The 23,940-nt window shown below is 36.5% G+C and overlaps 1 protein-coding gene across 1 annotated transcript in view; it reads left to right on the forward strand.

Moving 5' to 3' along the window:
* Positions 1–23,940, forward strand: part of LOC115219679 — a 323,525-nt gene that overhangs the window by 288,182 nt on the left and 11,403 nt on the right. Inside the window, exons 4-5 of the mRNA XM_036509467.1 lie at positions 5,784–5,895; positions 18,256–18,383. Coding sequence (XP_036365360.1) covers positions 5,784–5,895; positions 18,256–18,383 — 240 coding nt within the window. The remainder of the gene's footprint in view (positions 1–5,783; positions 5,896–18,255; positions 18,384–23,940) is intronic.

A 23,940-nucleotide genomic window follows, 5' to 3' on the forward strand; every position in this document is an offset into this window, starting at 1 on the left:
GGGAGTATATGTATCTTTTGTGTGTGAGTGTTTTGCGTGTGAGTGTGTGTTTGTGTGTGTGAATGTGTATATGGGTTTGTTATTTAGGTTTTGGGATGTATGTGTTAATTTGTCTGTGTGGGGAGGGAGTGGGTTTGGGTGTATATTGAGGTTTATAAGTTAGTATAGGTATGTGTATAAGTCGTGAGTCTGTGGTTTACGTGTGTGTATTTGTGTGTGAATGTTTAGGTTAGGGGGTTTACTTTATAGGTTTGTTATAGAGTTTAGCAAAGGGAGATTTTATCGTTATATGTTTTTAAGAGTTTTGTTTTATCATGGTTTTTTTAGGGAATTCGTGGTAATTAGTCTATATTTTCGATATGGATTATATATAGGTTATATATGGATTATATACTTATATTTTTTCATTTATACTTTAATTATTTAAAAGTATTATTTTATATTTTAAAATTTTGATTTTTTTAGATTGGAAGTCCACCTGAGATTGTCGATCAGACAAGAAACGATTGTAGTGGCGGTTTTTTTGACTATTTATTAAATTTTATGTATTGATTAAGTCTTCCTTGTTTGTTTTGCAAAATAGTGGTTTTGTCTCAAATAATTTTTATATATATATCTATATAGATATATTATATATTATATAATATATATATATATATATATATAATATATATATTATATATATATATATATATTCTATATATATTACATTTTCTTTCTGAAGTCTGGTACTTATTTTGTCGGCTTTTTATGAACTGCTATATTATAGAGAAGTAAACAAACCAACACATGTCACTGGCATGCGCGCGCATACACACACATGTATATATACATTTATACAACGGGATTCTTTAAGTTTTCGTCTTCCAAATCCACTCACAAGGCTTTGGTCAGATTGAGGCTAGAGTAGAAGACACTCGTCTAAGGTGTCATGTAGGGGAACCGAACCTGAGACCATGTGGTTGGGGAGCAAACTTCTTATAACACACCTACACCTGCACCCATATATATATATTATAATCTTCTTAGCAATGGCTTTTCTCGTGTAACGAGGGTGCAGCTATGATATGATATATATATATATATATATATAATTAGTCAAAGGACATACTAAGTATGCCTATCTGCTGGAAATAACAGTCAAAACTCTTATTTAAATCGCCAAAATACACTGATAATAACTACAGAAATCAACCGTCCGAAGGCAAACGGGCTAAGACAATCTCTCAGCATACATTCAAGTATGTGTCACTCCAGATAACAGATTCAATGATATGTTCGCAAATTAATTTTTCGTGAATTATTTCCTCCGTATCAGTGTTATAGTTGTATAGGTATGTTAATGGTCGGTAGCAAGATAGTTGGTCTGTCACGACGAGATAATTTCGCAGAATGTGTTTAGTGTTGCTTACCTACAGTGGTAAAAAAATACGTAGAAAAAAAAATTCTTCTTTTGACTAAGCGAATCTATCGACACCATTGCTTAACTGGTTCTTATGTTAACGACCCCGTTAAAATAAGGGGCTAAACACAGAGGGGACAAACAAGGACAGACAAACGGATTAAGGCGATTATATCGACCCCAGTGCGTAAATGGTATTATATTTATCGACCCTGAAAGGATGAAAGGCAAAGTCGACCTCGGCGGAATTTGAACTCAGAACGTAACGGCAAACGAAATACCTATTTCTTTATTACCCACAAGTGGCTAAACATAGAGGGGACAAACAAGGACAGACATAGGTATTAAGTTGATTACATCGACCCAGTGTGTAACTGGTACTTAATTTATCGACCCCGAAAGGATGAAAGGCAAAGTCGACCTCGGCGGAATTTGAACCCACAAAGTAACGACAGACGAAATACGGCTACGCATTACGCCCGGCGAGGAGAAGTTGCGGCAACAATGCGAGAAAAGCAATATTTAAATTAAAGTGAATGTGATCTGATGTGGAGGACTGGGATCTTCCCATGGACTTATAACGTTCCCGGATACTAGTAATAAAAAAAAAACAATACAAATAATGTCTTCCTCGAAGAGTAACGAGTGGATAATTGCGGAGGAAAGAAACGTGAAGTTCAGAATCTAAACAACAATAAGAATAGCTAATATTACAACAACAACAACAACAACAACAACAACAACTTCAATATCAATATCAAAGAATATCGAAAATTTCCATGTCGTCAGTTCGAAATAAAAATGTGATCGTTTCTAAGAGTTATCGAATTTTCAGACCCACCACCAGTACCACCATCTTAGATATGAATACCAAAGCATCGCATTCTGTGGTTTGGCATTCAAAGAGGTTTATAGTTTATGGTTTACCATTACCTGTACTATACTTCTTTCTTTATTTCTTTTCAATGCCTTCCTTCGTTCCTTCTCCCATTCGTTCCTTCCGTCCTTTCTTTTAGGTTTTCTTCTCTACAATACTTTTGGTTTTCAATAATTCTCTTGTAGGATTTTTTTTTTTTTTACTTTCTTTCCTTCATTCTTTCTTTCATGCTTTTCTCTTCTCTTCGCGTTTTCTTTTCCTTTCTTCCTTCTTTGCACCTTTTTTCATTTCTTTCTTCATTCGCTCTTTGTTTTCTTTCCTTCATTCTTTCTTTCATGCTTTTCTCTTCTCTTCGCGTTTTCTTTTCCTTTCTTCCTTCTTTGCACCTTTTTTCATTTCTTTCTTCATTCGCTCTTTGTTTTCTTTCCTTCATTCTTTCTTTCATGCTTTTCTCTTCTCTTCGCGTTTTCTTTTCCTTTCTTCCTTCTTTGCACCTTTTTTTCATTTCTTTCTTCATTCGCTCTTTGTTTTCTTTCTTTCTTTCTTTCTTTCTTTCTTTCTTTCCTTCTTTCTTCCAAGTATGCTCATTCCGTTGCTTTCTGTGTTACACAACAATGAAGCCAAAGATAAAAAAAATAATTAAGTTAACGAGTCAAACAATATAGGAAACAAAACAATAACTGAAACTATATTCTATGTATCTGTCTGTCTGTCTGTCTCCCTCTCTCTTGCTATTGGAACACCATTTACTCCTGGTATGTAAGCTGCTAAATCTCTCTCTTGCTCTCGGTCTCACACACACATACACATAAATCACACTTCTTGGTTGGCACCGAAAACTGACCTCTCTGAACTTTTCTCTCGTTCTCTCTCACTCTCCCTATATTCTAACATTACACTCACTGTCTGCAAATGAGTGGAATTTTAACGTTGTTGTATTTAGTATTATAACGAGCAACTGATCTCATTCTTTCACCCAACCACGTTGAAGCTGGTGCAGCTACTAACAATCGCATACTACTGACTATATACAGCCTTTTAGTATTTCACTTTGTCATACTCTTTTATAATGGCATTGTTCTTGTTGCTGTCTTCAGCTCTAGGTCAGCATTGATCTGGTAGATCTTGTATTAAAGGCATTTATACCATAACCGCCATGGAAGCCAACTTAATTCCAGACATAGTACATCTAGGATCACATTATCCACTATATTCCTACTGTTGGTTACGAGACTACAGAATAATATGACGGAAATTTGACTGCTATTGCTAGCAGACTGTGAGGCCAGTTAGAGTTCTCTCGCTGAATCATGTTGTAATCTTTGTTGTCATTGCTGTTACAAACTAGCGGTTCTGCTTCTATAAGGAACAATATTTATCATCCGTTCGCAGATATCAAAAAGCTCAGCAAAGAAAGTAGAGCCTTTGATGTACTGGATGAGATTACTGAAAAGATCTTTTGTTAGCATTACCGCAAGAGATGTTCCGAAACGGGAGTATTCCTATGGAAGACACGTGGTTAAATATTCACCTCTCCTACATCCTGACGAACTGAGATTGAATGAAATAATTCTTCTCATAAAAGCGATAAAACTATAAAATATATACGATAAAGGATACAAGAATACAAAATGAGAAATCCGAAAAATAAAATGAACGAAAATGGAATACACCGATAATGAGACACTGTTAAATAATAAAATAAAGATATAAAATATACATGAGATCAGGATAGAAAGAAAATTGAACAGTTACATATAGACCTTGACATTTTATTAAAAGAAATAAATTAGCATAAATATATATATATATATATATATAAACGTAATGGTCGATATATAACTGTTCGATATATATATATATATATATATATATATATATATATAGAGAGAGAGAGAGAGAGAGAGAGATAGACAGACAGAATGGGGGGAAGAGAGAGAAACAGAGACAGAGCGAAAGAGAGAGATGGAAGGCATGTTAATGTACGTACAGTCCATAGTCATAAATAAAAACTTTATTATCTAATGTATATGTGTGTGCGTATGTGTAAGTTGTAAGGCCGAATGAATGGCGACAGTTCAAACTTCCGTATCCTATTAATCAGGTGTCTTATCAGAACGACCTTCTTGACTATGATTTTAAATTTTTTTTCTCACTCAACCACAACGGCTCCCTAATAACAGGTCAGAACTATAAACTACTTAAGATAACATCTTGAGAAGTAGGGTAGATTTGAGTTAGTTGCCCCTGGTGCATGCGCTTCACATTCTCTATAAATTTTATGGTAGTTTCTCAAAATATCATGCTTGCTCGTGGTATTTGGTGGAGTGACAATCTTCCATTTATACCTTGTTTTTACCTTCTTTTTACATGTTTATGTGCTTAATATTTAACTGATGATGTTGGGTCATGATCAGTTATGATATAAGTTAAGAATTCATTAATAAAATGCTATCGAAACAGCTGTTGTGTATTTTGAACCTCACGTGTTCTTTTATACAAACGCTACACTTGGAACTAATCCTGGATTAGTTCTACGGTTTATATTGGTTTGTATACCTGTGTATATCTGTATATGTCTATGTATATATATATATAGATGAATAACTGGTTGTGTATGTATACACACACATACAGACACACACACACTTACAATATACTACCAAAATACGACAACTAAGAGTTGCTTTAATATATCGTAAGCTCGTTACTAAGTACCCAGCAATCCTCGGCGTCCTGCATGTTAAAATACCTATATTCTAATGAATCCTGTAACTGACCCCTTGTGTATGTGTGTGTGTGTATGCAATATATATATATATATATGTATACATGTATATTTGTGTGTGTTGTGAGAGAGAGAGTGCGTGTGTATAAGAGAGTGTGAGAGAGAGTGTGTGTATAAGAGAGAGAATGTGTGAGAGAGAGAGGTCTTGTACCTATTGTAGAAAGGGTTCTTCTTTTTCTTCTTCTTCTTCTTCTTCCTCTTCATCATCATCATCATCATCATCATCATTATCCTCATCTTTATCAAGGCGGTGAGATGGCAGAATCATTAACACGCCGAGCAAAATACTTAGCAACATTTCTTTCGCTTTTACATTCTGAGTTCAAATTCCGCTGAGGTCACCTTTTGCATTTCGTGGGGTCGATAAGTTAAGTACCGGTGGTGCAACACTGGAGTCGACGTAATTGACTAGGCCCCCCACCACCACCAACAAATTTCAGATATCGTGCCTATAGTAGAAATGATTATTGACCTGACATAATCGTTACCACGCTGGACAAAATGATTTGCGATATTTTCTCCGTCTAAGTTCAAATACCGCCGAGGTCGACTTTGCCTTTCAGCTTTTCGGGGTCGATAAAATAAGTACCAGTTGAACAGTGGGGTCGATGTAACCGACTTACCCACGCGCCCGAAATTGCTGGCCTTGTGCCAAAATTTGAAACCATTATTGCTTTTGTTATTATTTATTTATTATTATTTTTTTTTCTTTACAGCATATTGTTTGCAGACATCGTTGGCTTTACCGCTCTCGCTTCTCAATGCACTGCCCAAGAGTTAGTGAGGATTCTGAACGAGTTGTTCGGCAGATTTGATCAACTGGCTAAGGTTGGTGTAATTAATTTGGCTAAATTAGCCTCGTTGTATATATTTTCTTTCTCTTATATATTGTAGGTATTACGTATTTTGACTAACTTGTTTAGATTACATATCCAGATTATATACTTCATATATCACAGCTAATTATGTACATCATGCAGAAAATAATTTGCTTAATATATCCAGATTGTATATTTCACTTCCTGTATTTTAGAAGCTAATCTATATATATATATATATTATATATATATTATATATATTTCTCATATATATATATATATATATATATATATAATATATGAGAAATGAGGTACTCAAAAATCTGGATGGTTTTATATTTACAGATATTTATTAATATGTGACATGTTTTTATAAATCATATAATAAGCGCTGGCGTCCACTCTAGTGGAGTCTTCAGATTGAACTTTTTCAGGAAATTTGTCTCTTTTTATTGTATATATAGTACACAAACACACACACACATACATACACACACACACACACACACACACACATATATATATATATATATATATATATATATATATATATATATAGATATATATATATATATATATATATATATGTACATATACATACATATATATATACATATATATGAATAGAAATGGGTTTCCTGATAACTTTTACACTTTAATAATTAGATGTTTATAAGCTTACACACACATACATACATACATATATATATATATATATATAATATATATTATATATATATATATATATATATATATATATATATATAATATATATATGTATATATAAATCATACGGTGTTAAAATATCTAGGTTCTATATTAGTGTATGCTATATATGCAGGTGATTAATATACATCAATAAACACACTGACGCGCATACATATAAATCCAACATTTGCAAACTTACAAGCGTTCTCACTCGAATCTCTCCTCATTCTATCGAAAATATATTTCTAAAGATCATATATTTACTGCGCTTCTCTTAAATCTGTCTCAGGTTCTAAGTCATACATCAGATTAACTTAAAATTCTTCGAAATTGTGCTTCGAGCAACAGCTGTAAACATTTCGCCACCAATTTCGAAGTGTTCAAACTAAATTGCATAAATTTATGGGAAGTCATAACTTTAACAATATGAAACTTGAAATCAAATGGAAAATATATTTTCCCAAATATTTCCATTCCAACCAGATATATATCTACCTTTCGCATGTATGATTACGATTCGAACAACATTCAAAATTGTTTCCTTGCTTAAGAGATAATAGTCGCTCAACTATTTAAAACCGCTTTTCAACTCCAACAAAGCTGTGCCGTTGTGCGGGAGCTTTGTCGCCTACATCGATGGGTAAACCTGAGGCAGCTCTGGTTTCGCGGTAAAAGGGGTTAAAACACTTTTAAAGCTGCTTTACCGCCTGGTGAGACATCGACTCCTGCATTCGGACACGGAATAGAGCAGCACTCTCAGCACCCAAGAATTTATTCTAGAAAGGCATATTTCCAGTCCAACCAGCCACGTCTTCTTCCATATATTTGGGTCATAAAAAATGATTACTATCTAAATCCTCCTGATTTGAACAGCATTCAGAACTAGCTTCCTTGCATTAATATTTAAAACCTCTTCTCAGATCCAATTTCCGTCGAAATTAGTCAATAACGGTTACTTCACATTTCAGCCGATTTCTTTTCGGAAACAAAATCGTAGCAACGAGAATTAGAAGCACAAAATGTCCACAGTTTATGCAAAAGATTTCTTTCAATCCGACCATTTCTTAAATATTTAAACATATTTTGTTGCTCTCAAGATTTACGTCTATTTTGTTGGACGCAACTTATTTCACGCTGATAAAGTCTACCCTGTCTTTTGTCTTCCGGTCACATGTCGACAGTATTTCACTGCTTTTCTTTCTCTCTAAAAAACCACCAACAAGAAATAAAAGCGCAAACGACTAACGTAATATATGCGATAATTTTCAAATATCCAACGTAGAATATTCGAAAGATGTAACAATGGTAATTGTAAATTTTAAAGTTTACATCTTTATGTAACATGATATTACGTTATTATTACATTATATTATGCAATATTATATTACATACGTGTATGACAGTATGTACATACAAATATGTGTATTACGTATACAGATATACATATTTCCATATATCGGTATTTATATATTTTAGACACATATGTATTTATACATCAGTCTTTGTGTGTTTGTGTTTCTTCACAAAGTTCTCATTTACTGAACACTACAGGAATCAAATGAAAGCTGTCAAATCGATATAGCATCTTGCATACGCCGCACTTCGCTGCTGTGAGATGATTCAGTAGGTAATATGGGGGGGGGTGTCAGCATATTTAATGTACAGCGCATTAAAATGCGAAAGAGATAGAAAATATGCCGTTTTATGGTTCATATTTACAAGTCGAGTTCTGTCAAGACATAAATATTTATAAACACAGACAAGACTTTTACGCTGAAGACTTTTTGGCCATTTGCTCACATGGGAGGTGTATTTACATTTGTATACACACACACACACACACACACACACACATAATTTAGGTGTGTGTGCGCATGTATATATATATGTATATATATATATATATCACATATACGCGTGAGGGTGTGTGTGAATGTATACACATATATACATGCACGCAGACACACACACACACACATGTATATACCCCTGCACACCTGTACTAATATCCATGGTGTGTACAATTGCATATACATAAATATGCATATGTACGTAAGATGTACCCACACATAGACACATATTGAACAAATGAAGGCGATACTCCAGTATGGACGTCACCGTGATAAGTTAACCCAAGAATATACACGCGTACATGTACAAGCCCTAACACACTCGCACATGCACGTGCGCAGGCACACACACGCTTACACGCACACATGCGCATACACACAAGCACACACACTCACACCTGTATTTCTTCTTCACCTATATGCGTTTCTAACTTCATCAGCATTTCTATGGGAGTAGAGTGGATCTGATATCTTTATAGCAGATTTGATTCAGCTGTGCAGGAATCATATTTACAAGATAAATGCTGTCAGCAAGCATAAATATTCATAACCTCACACAAGACTTTTAAACTGACATCGGCCGTATGTTGCACCAGTTGCTGTTAAAAAGCTTACATACAAGTCTGTTGTAAAAAGTATTAGAACAATCTCCTTTTCTATGGCAGACAGTGAATCTGTTGGGTATTGTTGGTTGAGAATGAATCGATTCTTCGGCTGTTATCAGTACATATTATATAAATGACAATAAATGGCGGGTATTAGTCTGCAATTTGGCGGCTGGGGATCTTTACCTTTTGACGAACAGACTTAAAAAATATTTTTTTGTAACTAAACACTTTCAAACTTCGGACACTGGTAGAATGTGTCATATAAAACATCTTTAAGTCTTAGCGTTTTTGAGAAAAGCTTATATTTAGGAAGTTATTTCACGTTAAAGTTGTAGTATTTCGGGAATTTCAACCAATCAATGACGTGTATTCAGCTGAATAAAATTATTGCCGTTGTTCGTTTGTCACTGTTATTTATGACAACCCTAACCCTAACCCTAAAACTCTAACGCTAAAACCTTAACCATAAAACCCAAACCCTAACCCTAACCCTAAAACACTAACCCTAAAACCCTAACCCTAAAACCTTAAAGCTAAAGCTAACCCTAAAACTCTAACGCTAAAACCTTAACCATAAAACCCAAACCCTAACCCTAAAACACTAACCCTAAAACCCTAACCCTAAAACCTTAAAACTAAAGCCAGTACAAACGCACGAACGATGTCATAAATAACAATGACAAACGAAAAATACACCGCCGATAGTTGTTGTTGACAAACAACGGCAGTAATTTTATTCAGCTGAATACACATCATTGATTGGTTGAAATTACCGAAACACTTCAACTTTAATGTGAAATAACTTCCTAAATATAAGCTTTTCTCAAAAATGCTAAGAGTAAAATATGTTTTATATGACACATTCTATCACTGTCCTAAGTTTAAAAAAATATTTTTTTTAATCTGTCAGTCAAAAGGTAAAGATCTGCGATTGAAACTCGAAGCATTAACAGATGATCTTTAATGTCGAAAAGGTTTGCATCTGCAGTATTTTGCTTTCTTCTAAACCATGGTGTAACGCACTATCGTGTGGTAAAACTTTCAGACCCTAGTCTAGATTGCGAATCCTCTGTACCCCAGGATGGTTCAGCTCTCCACCCGCTAAAAGCCACCGTTTACGAAATGAGGATAACAATGTAGGTTTCGCACCCGCGCAACCGCCAGTTTATCGCGTGTGGTGGGTGGATCTTCAAGTAGCCATACGCATTCTTAGTAGCTTAGAGTAGGCTCGAATTAGAGATTATTCTTTGTGGGCTAATGGCGTGAGTCCTGATTGGAAGAAGAAGAAGATGAAGAAGAAGAAGGAGGAGGAGGAAAAGAAGAAGAGGAAGGAGGAGGAGGAGGAGAAGAAGAAGAAGAAGAAGAAGAAGAAGAAGAAGAAGAAGAAGAAGAAGAAGAAGAAGAAGAAGAAGAAGAAGAAAACAACAGCAGCAACAACCCATGAAGTATCAATAGAACGATGATAACAACAATATTGTTACCATGGCTACAGAAGGTAGACGTAAGGACAAAAGCAATAATAATAATACCTTCGAAGGATAGCTGCAAAGGGTCTAAAATAAACGGTTTGGCTACAGTTAAATGTGTTTCTATCCGTATATTAAACACCATGCCGTTTTCAATACTCGGAATTCCCAAAATTTCATTGCCACGGATATAGTTGTAGTTTAGTGGAGGCGCAATGGCCCAGTGGTTAGGGCAGCGGACTCGCGGTCATAGGATCGCGGTTTCGATTCCCAGACAGGGCGTTGTGAGTGTTTATTGAGCGAAAACACCTAAAAGCTCCACGAGGCTCCGGCAGGAATGGTGGTGATCCCCGCTGTACTCTTTCACCACAACTTTCTCTCACTCTTACTTCCTGTTTCTGTTGTACCTGTATTTCAAGGGGCCGGCCTTGTTACTCTCTGTGTCACGCTGAATATCCCCGAGAACTACGTTAGGGGTGCACGTGTCTGTGGAGTGCTCAGCCACTTACACGTTAATTTCACGAGCAGGCTGTTCCGTTGATTCGGATCAACCAGAACCCTCATCGTCGTAACCGACGGAGTGCTTCCCCCAGTTGTAGTTTATTTATAAATATCACAGGAAATACGAACGAATGAATAAGTTACCAATTGACACACGTTTTCAGCATCTTAAAAATATGAAATCCTTAAATATGGTTGAGAAAATAATCAGCGTCGACCTCAGTGTTAAATCAACGTATTACCAAACAATATATTATCGACTGTTTATTAAATATGCGTAAAGAATTTCTCGTGGGTATTGTTTTGCAGATTTGTGTCCATCTTACGTATTTTATTTCTGCAGTTCTGGTTAACCGAATTAAATTCTTTCGCTCCGCAGAATATAAAAGACAATCTTTAATATTTCGCCAATACATTTTGCTTTATGCTAACCAATCATTTTATTTTCAAATTTAATCAAAGTAGTTATTTCTCTAATGAAAATTAATAATAAATCGTCCTGAATAAAAAGTAAATCAATTCATTCACTTTCTTTTCTTTTCGTTCTTTTTTTCGTTTTTCGAAATCGATATTACTATTATTTTTTCCAAATATTACAAGAATAATAAATTAAAGAATATAAAAAATAGCAATTAAATCGCTCTTGACTAATCTCAATAGACACTGGGAATACTTTGTAACCAAATGCTGGAAATTGTGAATAACATTTACTTCTATCCAACGTCCAATTAATTTTTCGCTATTATCTTTTTTTTTTCTGATTATTTGGAAAAAATATTGAAGTGTATTGCAGATTATTCCTACCGCTTTTCAAAAATTTCTGATCAATATTCTTTAGAAATATTCGTGAAATCTGTAGAAGTCGAAGTAAAGAGATCACAATCCAACTGAAAAATTCATCGTAATATCTAAGGAATAAAGGGAGCTGTTCCGCCCTTTAATTTGAATACAAGCTAATAACATCTGTGTAGTACATTCCTTAGAGTGAAAACCTCTGCTTAACAAGGAAGTTATTTTCATTTCTTTTACTTCTTAAATTCTCATCACAATTTTTGTCTAACCAATTTGGTTCTTGCCATTCATTAAGTTGGATTTAAAAAGCGATTAAATTTAGAATAAGAAGTATAGCCTGTATTATTAGAGCCAATGATTAGGCGATGATTCTTTTGAATTTCTTAACGTTTACTAAATTTAATTTTTAATAATCCATTTGAAAATTGCAGAATTTATCCCTTTTGGCACTTAGTACAACCCATCGAATTCTTTATTTAAATTCATGTTACTCGCCTCTTTAAATTCTTTAAGATGTAGTTATACGAATTACTCTTGTCAGTATTGTATTACTAGGTTTTTGTATATGTTAACTTGTCTATATCTATCTGGAAGCGAAAAGGAGAATGGTGTGCTACTGAGGTCAATACAGGCCATAAACACGTGACACGAAAACCACTGCTGACTTTTGCCTCCAAATCAAATTTCCATTTTTCGAACACGTATTAATTCGGCTAAGCACACACACGCACACACACACACAGACATAAACATACACACACACACATATATAACTGAAAACGAAGAATGTATGCGTGTGTGTGTGTGTGAGTCTTCATCTGTTACTTGTTTCAGTTGTTTGATTGGGGCTATGCTGGAGCATCGGATGGAAGTATTTTTAGTCGAATGAATCGACTATTTTTTTTCTTAAAGTCTCGCTCCAATTGTATCAGTCACTTTTCGCCGAACTGCTGCGTTTCAGGTACATAAACAGACACCAGTTGTCGAACGGTGGTGAGATGCAAATACACGCGGCGCGCACATACGTACACATGCACACACATATATACGTGTATATATATATATATATATATATATTATATATATATATATATAATATATATAATATACATAAAATCCTTTCTGTCTGTCTGTTTGTGTGTGCGCTTATTAACTCAAGTGTGGATCATCCGATCGCGCTGAAATTTTAAACATGGATACGTTTGAGAGCGGGGCGTTCCGTAATCTAAAATGATTATCAAAATTGTTACTTTCAAAGTGAGAATCGCTATTTTTGTAATCTTCTTGTCCTGTTTGTTCCGCCATTAAAAGCAACATGTTTGCTCAGACGGCCGGTACATAACTATTTCGCTAGCAACAAGGGGAGTACAGAATGAGTCAGCCAAAACCGTCGCTATGCTGTCTCTCTTCTCCCCTCTCTCTCTCTCTCTCTCCCTCTCTCTCTCTCTCTCTCTCTCTCTCTTATGATGTCCGATTCCACTTGAAGTTGTATATATATTGTGTTAAGATTCGTTATCAATCAATTATCCTTATTTGAGAAGAAACAGTCAAAAGTAACCGCCACATACAATCACCAAACATCTCCACTACTTAACACCGTCCAAGTTTGGGGTTAATAATCTTAATATTTAGTTACAGTTTCTCATTCAAACTATATAATAGGCAGAATTGTCGGATTAAGACAGTAGGGTATTTTGAGGGAGATTTGGCTGCTATTTCTACCAGGTCTATCTACCATGTAGAGGTCTCCCTCATTGGCTCATACATATATATATACATACATATATACATAAAATCGAAATAAATTTCTTAAAGCAACAATTGTCAAATACAAAAGTCAAGGTCCATGCAGTGTCATGGGCGAAATAAATTTCCAACTTCCTGCCTAATGCGAGCGCAGAGCAATCTGTTATCTCTTATACTATTTCAGTATTACGTCTCTATTGTAACGTGAGATGATACTCTGAGTTTGAAAGAAGTCTGTCCTATATATATCTATTATATATTCCTTATGCATTCCAAAACCGAGTAACAGAGTTTTACGTATGGGGTATCAAAAGATTCAGTACTATTTCGGCTACAAATTAAACTTAATTTTCATTCACATATTTGCTTTTCAAAAATTTAACATTATAATCTTTTCCATAAATCAAGTATCGTAAACATTTTATATGGTGACGTCACATTTTCTATATGTGTGTGTACCTTAAAAGACATCAATCATCACGACACACACCTTCACTCACTTAATTTCTCTTTCTCACTCTCTTTCTCTCTCACACACACATGTCTACTTCACGACACAATATGAGGTTTGCACAATTTTTTTAACTAATTCCGCCCAAATGTCGAGCAGAAACCGTCGTGTTATCTTGTATCGATTCACTAGGATCTGAGTTCAAATACCGCCAAAACAAAACTTGACTTTCATCCTTCTGGATAGATAAAAAGACCAATATATGACGGCAAAATGGTCGAACTGTAAGAACGTCATTCAAGGTTCAAATCCTGCTATAGCCTACTTCGATAGAAGGCTTAGTCCGTTGACCGGTTTAATGCCACCATTTGGCATTGCGTCCGAGATTGTGTTCCGGTTTGAGGATACCTTCCTTCTGCTCTCCCAGCAGCCCCGGAGGCAGTGCAGTGGGTCATGAATACTGCCTACCATACTGTCTTCTCCTTCTGCCATTTCCACCAGTACTCCAAAGCATCTTACTTTCAGTGCTGGTGGAGCTCATGGCATTCTCATACATTCCTGATTCACGTCTTCCTTCTCCGTTATTACACTTGTGTGCAAGCTTCAAGAATGTACACAAATTACCATTCCTTTCCCTTCCTTGCCAGAATATCAACCCGCTAGAACTTTTTCTTTTCCTATGAAAATTTACGGCTGGTGTTGACTTGCAATGGTTCGAGCTGAACATGAACGAAATCAATTTCACCAGTCTCCGAGGACCGACGATGTCTATGGGCACTGTCTCATCCTCCAGACCCAACAATTTAAGAAAATTCTAAGCTATCCGTTAATGAGTAGGAGTGGCTGTGTGGTAAGTAGCTTGCTTACGAACCACATGGTTCCGGGTTCAGTCCCGCTGCGTGGCACCTTGGGCAAGTGTCTTCTACTATAGCCTCGGGCCGACCAAAGCCTTGTGAGTGAATTTGGTAGACGGAAACTGAAAGAAGCCCGTCGTATATATGTATACGTATGTGTGTGTGTTTGTGTGTCTGTTTGTCCCCCCCCCCCAACATCGCTTGACAACCGATGCTGGTGTGTTTACGTCCCCGTAACTTAGCGGTTCGGCAAAAGTGACCGATAGAATAAGTACTAGGCTTACAAAGAATAAGTCCTGGGGTCGATTTGCTCGACAAAAAGGCGGTGCTCGAGCATGGCCACAGTCAAATGACTGAAACAAGTAAAAGAGAGTAAAAGAGAGTATTCCACTAGAAAATAGCTTATTTTGATATATTCTGTTGGTTACGGCACTAAGTTTGGGCAAAACTGCCCATAATTGATTGTTGATTCTATTTTTGGCAAAGCAGGGAAATGTACTGTTAACTGGTTTGCATCACAAGTGATGTTGCTGTGTGGAATTTAACAAGAAACACAAACTTACAGAAAAGCCTAATCCTAAAATCCGAAAGTGAAGCTCATTATTATCTGAAGATCTTGAACTATTCTACTTTAACCAGTTCAACGCTACAGTTTATCAGTAACAATCAAATGATTAACTGATATTAGATTCTCAACATCCTCTTTTGTTGATGAATTAAATAAAAGTGAAGTATCATTACAGGAAATCAGAAAGACAGTAGATTTTCCGAATAACCATTCTTAAATTACATAATCGATATTTCAGCATAAACAGCTGAGGCCGCCATTTTTCTTCACTCTAATCCACATCCCAACTTTCTCTTGGAGGTAGTTGGAAAGAAACGAATATTTTCTCGTCGGATAAATAAAGATTGTAAACTGGCTGACGAATACCCGGTCAGTTGAGTAGGCAGTGTCGGTTTCTATTCCAATTTGGACCCAGTTTGGTTTATTCACAGAATACTGTATGAAGATACGGTATTTCCTCAATTCTTAACTTACATTTTATCATTTTACTATTAATAACTGCATTGTTTCTCTCCGAGTAAACTCACATCTGACTGTACAAAGAAGACTTCAAAAGTTACTAGCAGCGACTTCTCTTGAAAATCGACGAAATTTGGCATCGTGGTGTTGTCAAGTACCTTCCATAAAAGAGTTTGTCCCCCAAGGACATTCATGTTGACATGCTTCATACGTTAGGGAATGACGCTCCAGATTTATCAACAATGTAAAAGTGGGTAGCTGAATTTAGGAGGGGAAAGGAGAGACTTGAAGATGATCCAAGGGCTAGACGTCCTGCAGCTGTCACCACCGAGGAAAGTATTGATCGTATTCACCACATGGTGATGAAAGAAGTTTTCTTTCATCAGGACAATGTTCCACCACACAAGTCCTTCGGTTCAATGGTTGCTGTGCATGACTGTGTCTCTGAACTGATTGATCAACCTCTATTTTCTTCTGGTTTGGCCCCGTCTAACAAGTCTTCTTTGTACTGTCAGATGTGAGTTTACTCGGAGAGAAACAACGCAGTTATTAATAGTAAAATAATAAAATGTACGTTAAGAATTGAGGAAATAACGTATCCCCATACAGTATTCTGTGAATAAACCGTCTGACCGTGATATGTTCCCTAACATGAAAAAACAATTTGCTGGTCACCCAGTATCGCAGTGATGATGACTTCATACATGCTGTTCATGGCTTTTTGACCAACAAGTTGAAAATTTCTTCATCGATGGGATCCAATCACTGCAACACCGATGTAAGAATTGTGTTGATTGTGTTGAAAAATAAACCTCATTTGGTCACATTCAATGAGAGTATATTTGCTCAACCTATGAAATTTTCAGCCAATTCTCGTAAATACGGAATGGCTACGGGCTGAACTCCTAATATCATTCGTCAAAGCTACTAGCTTTGTATAAAATACGATTTATCCTTCACTCATAATTACTTGTTCACACACTTGTCCACGGTATTGCTGTATCCTCTTTTATATTCAAAAGTTGCTCTACAACATATATCGAATGAAACAGGCAGTGCAAAATGAAGAGATTACAACAGACTGGTAATGATCCGACTGTAGCCTCCTCCAACAGTTCAAAAGTAAAAATCAGTTGCTTATTTTGTCGTTGAAACATTGAAGCTCGGGGGGTTGTATTTAACCTAGTTTTTCCTGTTTAAACTTGCCGCCACGACCGACTCTACCAGTCATACCAGATTCCCAACAGCATTACTCTCAGTTTAAGTGAATCACACAAGATCTCCACTACAAGTAACAACTAACAGAGTTGCGGTACATTTACTATTACTAAATTTCTACTAAAGTTTTACTGCGTTTACTATAATACCTTAAGCTTATCTCTTTCATGGTTCTTGGAACTTCTGACGATCTCTAGAATATATATATATATATATATATATATAATATATATATATATATATATATATATATATATATATATATTATATATATATATGTAATTAATAATATCAGGGTAATAAAAATTTTAGAAATGTTTACTACCAGCGGCCTACCGTATAGAAAAATTAGTCAATAGATTATTATTATTCATACGAAATACAGTGTACATTTAAACATATTAAGAGATTTCCATCATAGGAATCCCTTACGCTAGAAAGAACAGCTAAAATCCAAACCCCTAATTATCCCTAATTTATCCCTAATTAGTGGTTTGCACTTTAGCTGTTGCTTCTAGCGTAAGGGATTCCTATGATGGAAACCACTTAATATGTTTATATATATATATATATATATGTGTGTGTGCGTGTGTGTGTGTGTGTGTGTGTGTGTGTGTGTGTGTGTGTATGTACTAATCCCTAAAACAGATACAAATTAGTCTCCTTCAACGATACTCACTATGACTGCTTCTCTTCAAATCTCTCTTTCCCCGAATATTTCCCCTTCGCTACAATCTGGCCTCTGATGCATTTAACACCTTACTAACACAAATTCTCGCTAAACAACAATGATTATGAGCACTAATTAACTTGGTCAAACTGAATCATGAGCAATAATAAATTGAAATGGGTCGTTAAATACTATGCTGAGGGATAAGCAGAAATGAAGTGTCAGCTTTTAGTTATAGAGAAACTGATTGTTAACAAACATGGCGGCACGACGTGTTACGGTGATACCTAATGTTGATCTTACTGCAGTGATTGTATTTATATTGTAACCATATTTTTTAAGAAATCAGCTTGTATCGCTGCTCTCTCTCTCTCTCTCTCTCTCTCTCTCTCTCTCTCTCTCTCTCTCTCTCTCTCTCTCTCTCTCTCTCTCTCTCTTTCAGACACACTTATTCTCTCGTTATTTACTTCTCTTTACAGAACAACAACTGCCTACGCATCAAAATCCTAGGTGATTGCTATTACTGTGTGAGCGGACTGCCGGAAGCCAGGCCAGACCACGCCAAGTGCTGCGTGGAAATGGGACTGGATATGATTGATGCCATTTGGTAAGAACTCAACTCAAATACTACATTGTACAATGCACACTAACACTCCAAGCCACTTCACATTATGAGCAACCTTTATAGGAAAGTATTGTAAATGTCTTCAGATTTCTAAGGTTGTCATAATATGATTATGAGTGGCTCTACAGATTGTTTGCGTTTGCTCTCTTCACACCACAAATATTTTCTTTCAGCGTGTAAGCTTAAACATTATGTACCGAATATATATATATAACAGCAGTACATCTGTTATATTCTGATATTGAAGAGCATATTTCGTTATGTTGTGGATAAAAAAGAGGTTTTTTTTTGTTTTTGTTTAGTTTTTCAAGAGATAGAAACGATAGAATTCTTAGTGGTAATAGTGATAAGGAAAGTGTTGCTGTGGGCCGTATTATAGTTTAATTACATTTTCATGTAATAATGAAACACTCAAACACTGAACCAATGAGAGATGATGTGAAAACTCTGCTGACAACGTGGGAACTGAACAGCAAGATAAAGTAAGAATTATCAGGTACTGTTGCATAATGAAACGTGTATGGTTAAAACATTATTCTTACATTGATTAGATTTTCCTGCTGCAGTTAGAATAGTAGAAGCATCGTAGAGAAAAATAGTTTCTCATCATTTGTGCTTCGACCATTATGCTGCTTACAAAGTCCTCTTTTTACTTGCCCATTAACCACACTTAACTTTATTATAATATATCGCTAAAGTTCTTATAAAATCTCATGGGTCCTATTCGAACTTTTTTTTTCCTTTAGACCTATCGACATTCTGTTATTTATTTATAACAGACGTCGTCAGTTCAGTTCGAAATGAAACAAAAATCTTGTCCGTTAAGCTTTCCTTGCCGAAATCCGTGTGTTTAACTATTACTAAAATGTCACAAGTTCTTATTTATAACACGCTGTACAGATCACAAACTTGTTACTCTTCTTTAACCTTGATCGTTTCTGATCAAGCAGATACTATGCTCAAGAGCATTTGAAATCGTGCTCAAGAGCATTTGAAATCGTGCTCACCCCCATTGTTTAATAAGATATACAATATATGTAAAAATCTATATTTACCATTATGTCCTCCAAATATCTGCCGACAGAAGATAACTTGTTCCATTGCAATCTTCTTCTTCTTCTTCTTCTTCTTCTTCTTCTTCTTCTTCTTCTTCTTCTTCTTCTTCTTCTTCTTCTTCTTCTTCTTCTTCTTCTTCTTCTTCTTCTTCTTCTTCTTCTTCTTCTTCTTCTTCTTCTTCTTCTTCTTCTTCTTCTACAACTATATCCGTGGCAATGAAATTTTGGGAATTCCGAGTATTGAAAACGGCATGGTGTTTAATATATGGATAGAAACACATTTAACTGTAGCCAAACCGTTTATTTTAGACCCTTTGCAGCTATCCTTCGAAGGTATTATTATTATTGCTTTTGTCCTTACGTCTACCTTCTGTTGCCACGGTAACAATATTGTTGTTATCATCGTTTTATTGATACCTCATGGGTTGTTGCTGTTGTTGTCTTCTTCTTCTTCTTCTTCTTCTTCTTCGGATCCAAGGTTCCAAGGGTTTTTATCAGATCTGGCGAGCACGACGGAATCAGAAGTTGAAATCCCGATGTGAAAGAAATGCTGCTTAGCATTTGTTCGTCGCGCTAACAGTTCTGACAATAATAATAATAATAATAATAATAATAATAATAATAATAATAATAATAATAATGATAATAATAATGGGCTACTCACCCTGAAGAAAATTCGAACTGGGTCCCACCTGCAAGGTCATGCGCTGTTTGTTTTAATATGCGATCACCATGTCGGGCACATATGGTTGTGATGCGTGTGCGTGGCGTACCCTTATCAGACGTATAATTTTATACCAGTGTCACTTTGATGGCGTGCACTGCTCTCTCACTCAATAATAATAATAATAATAATAATTAATAATAATAATAATAATTTCTTTATTTTCCACAAAATCCAGAAAATAAGATTGTGGATGATACAAAGACAAGGGATAGAGGGTATTTTCATAATATGCGTAAATAATATAAAGTAACGAAAAAATAGAATATCAAATGCTGATAGACGGATACGAACGTTTGACAACTATCTACGAGCCTTTCTAATATAGGCACAAGTCCTGAAATTTTGTGGGAGGAGACTAGTTGATTACGTAGACCCCAGTGTTTCACTGGCACTAATTTCATCGACCCTGAAATGATAAAAGGTAAAGTCGACCCGGCGGAATTAGAACTCAGAATTTAAAGACGGACGAAATACTGCTAAACATTTATTTAGCCCAGCGAGCTGACGATTCTCTTAGCTCACCGCCTTCTGCCGGAAAATAATATTAACAGACTATTGTTAATACAATATGTGGAGGCGCAATGGCCCAGTGGTTAGGGCAGCGGACTCGCGGCCATAGGATCGCGGTTTCGATTCCCAGACCGGGCGTTGTGAGTGTTTATTGAGCGAAAACACCTAAAGCTCCACGAGGCTCCGGTAGGGGATGGTGGTGATCCCTGCTGTACTCTTTCACCACAACTTTCTCTCACTCTTACTTCCTGTTTCTGTTGTACCTGTATTTCAAAGGGCCGGCCTTGTCACTCTCTGTGTCACGCTGAATATCCCCGAGAACTACGTTAAGGGTACACGTGTCTGTGGAGAGCTCAGCCACTTACACGTTAATTTCACGAGCAGGAACCCTCGTCGTCGTAACCGACGGAGTGCTTCCACTCCAATACAATATATGTACTTATGTTGCAACATCCTCCTCACCCATCTCTAAAAACTGTAGACTCTTTGTCGCGCTTAATCTAAAGAAAAATATAATTAAATTTAGTTTTATATAACTTGATTTTCGTGCTACGGTAAAAAAAAATAATAAATAAATAAAAAAAACACTAAATGAAAGAATTAGCTTCATTTGTCGCCAAGACTGTCGATTAATTGGAGCTATAAGCTTAGGAAGTAGTAGTAGTGGTGCATGTATATTGGCAAAGATAATATGTATTTTCGAATTAAGTTGAACTAGTGGGCAGGTCTAGAGAGTGTTGTTTGTAGGCGGATGTGTGGTGTTCACAAACCTGTAAGTGGTGGGCAGTGACTACTCTATCATTAACGATAGAGAAGTGACGGAGGTATACACTGGTAATACATAGCGCGTGTTCCGTGCTAATGATTTGCGCACCAACGTATGTGAGAGCTGTATTTTGTACAATATATTGTAAAGGTATGCGTGAGTACAGGAATATGTATTCAATATATATATATATTCTGAGAAATGGGGGACGTCTATATATATAATTGATAATTTCATTAAAACGCCTTCCGATCGACATACACGCACGCGTAAACAAATAATCTCACGCATGTGCGCGAAGCCGCACGCTTATTCACACGTACACACACATATATTCACACTCACACACACACACACACACACACACAAACACACACACACACACACAAACACACACACACACACACACGCACACACATACACATACACACACATAAGCAGTACTAAGTATATTGCTTTATCAGGTGTTAATGGAAGCTAATAGAGAATCGCTGAATAGTAGCTTTCGTGTTTCTTGAACGTCCTTCTGCGTAATGTATGTGTGTATATTGTATGTATCAACGGATGCTTGAGTGTGTGCATACATGCGTGCGTGTGTGTATGTGTGTGTGTGTGCCTGTACATACATACGTACATATATCTATATATATATAGATCCATACAAATAGACGTATGCATACACACGTATATAGATAGATAGATAGATAGAGAGAGAGAGAGAGAGAGAGAGATTGATCGATCGATAGATAGATAGATAGATAGATAGACGGGCGGACGGACGGACGGACGGACGGACAGACAGACAGACAGACAGACAGACAGATAGACAGATAGATAGATAGATAGATAGATAGATAGATAGATAGATAGATAGATAGATAGATAGATAGATAGATAGATAGATAGATGCTTGCAAGTATGTAAAATTATGTTGTTGATATAAGATCGCAAATATAAGATCCCGATTTCGTTCACCATGTGTGGTAGCTTGGCATGTACCCTTCACAGTTGCCTCAGTTTGACTGAATCATTCCAGGACATTAGATTGACAGAGACTTTGTTGAAGCCTGGAGGACGAGTTTACGCCTGTAATTGAAACAGGATAGACTTGTCACAGTCTCATGCGGCTTCGGCTCGAGAATAACGTCGATAGAATGGTCATTCGCTTAAACGCTAATTCAATGGACCTGGTAGTTCAGTTGATTCTACAAAAGACACCTCATCGTTAGAGCACACGCACGTGCACACAGATGCACGGATATACACACAACGACACTTACTCAAGCTCACCAACACGCACCCAAATTCACATACACACTCGTCCACATTCACATTGTATATATGTATGTATATGGAGGCGCAATGGCCCAGTGGTTAGGGCAGCGGACTCGCGGTCATAGGATCGCGGTTTCGATTCCCAGACCGGGCGTTGTGAGTGTTTATTGAGCGAAAACACCTAAAGCTCCACGAGGCTCCGGCAGGGATGGTGGCGATCCCTGCTGTACTCTTTCACCACAACTTTCTCTCACTCTTACTTCCTGTTTCTGTTGTACCTGTATTTCAAAGGGCCGGCCTTGTCACTCTCTGTGTCACGCTGAATATCCCCGAGAACTACATTAAGGGTACACGTGTCTGTGGAGTGCTCAGCCACTTACACGTTAATTTCATGAGCAGGCTGTTCCGTTGATCGGATCAACCGGAACCCTCGTCGTCGTAACCGACGGAGTGCTTCCCTCCCCTCCTCTACAAAAGATACCTCATCGTTAGAGCACACGCACGCGCACACAGATGCACGGATATACACACAACGACACTTACTCAAGCTCACCAACACGCACCCAAATTCACATACACACTCGTCCACATTCACATTGTATATATGTATGTATATATATATACGTTTCGAGCGGAGCTCTTCGTCAGAAACAAAGGAAAAAGAATATATATATATATATTATATATATATATATATAAGCATGTAAGTACGTATGTAATATATGTATGTATGTATTGAGGCGGCAAGCTAACAGGTTCGTTAACAAGCCGGACAAGTTTCTTAGCAGCATTTCGTCCGTTTTTACATTCTGAGTTCAAATTCCGCCAATGTCCACTTTGCCTCTGATCCTTTTGGGCTCAATAAAATAAGTAAATAAGTAACAGTTTGAGCACTGGGTCGATATAATCGACTTACCCACTTCCCCAAAATTGCTGGCCATGTACCAAAATTTGAAAACAAGACATGTATAGAAGTATTATGCATGTAATATAAAGAAACAGGAAGGCGGCGAGCTGGCAGAAACGTTAGCTCGCCGGGCGAAATGCTTAGTGGTATTTCGTCTATCTTTACTTTCTGAGTTCAAATTTCGTCGAGGTCGACTTTGCCTTTCACCCTTTCGGCGTCGATAAATTAAGTACCAACTGCGTACTGGTGCCGATCTAACCGACTAGCCCCCCCAAAAAAAGTTCGGGCCTTGTGCCTAG

The sequence above is a fragment of the Octopus sinensis genome, linkage group LG15, assembly GCF_006345805.1.
Source record: "Octopus sinensis linkage group LG15, ASM634580v1, whole genome shotgun sequence".
NCBI lineage: Eukaryota > Metazoa > Mollusca > Cephalopoda > Octopoda > Octopodidae > Octopus > Octopus sinensis.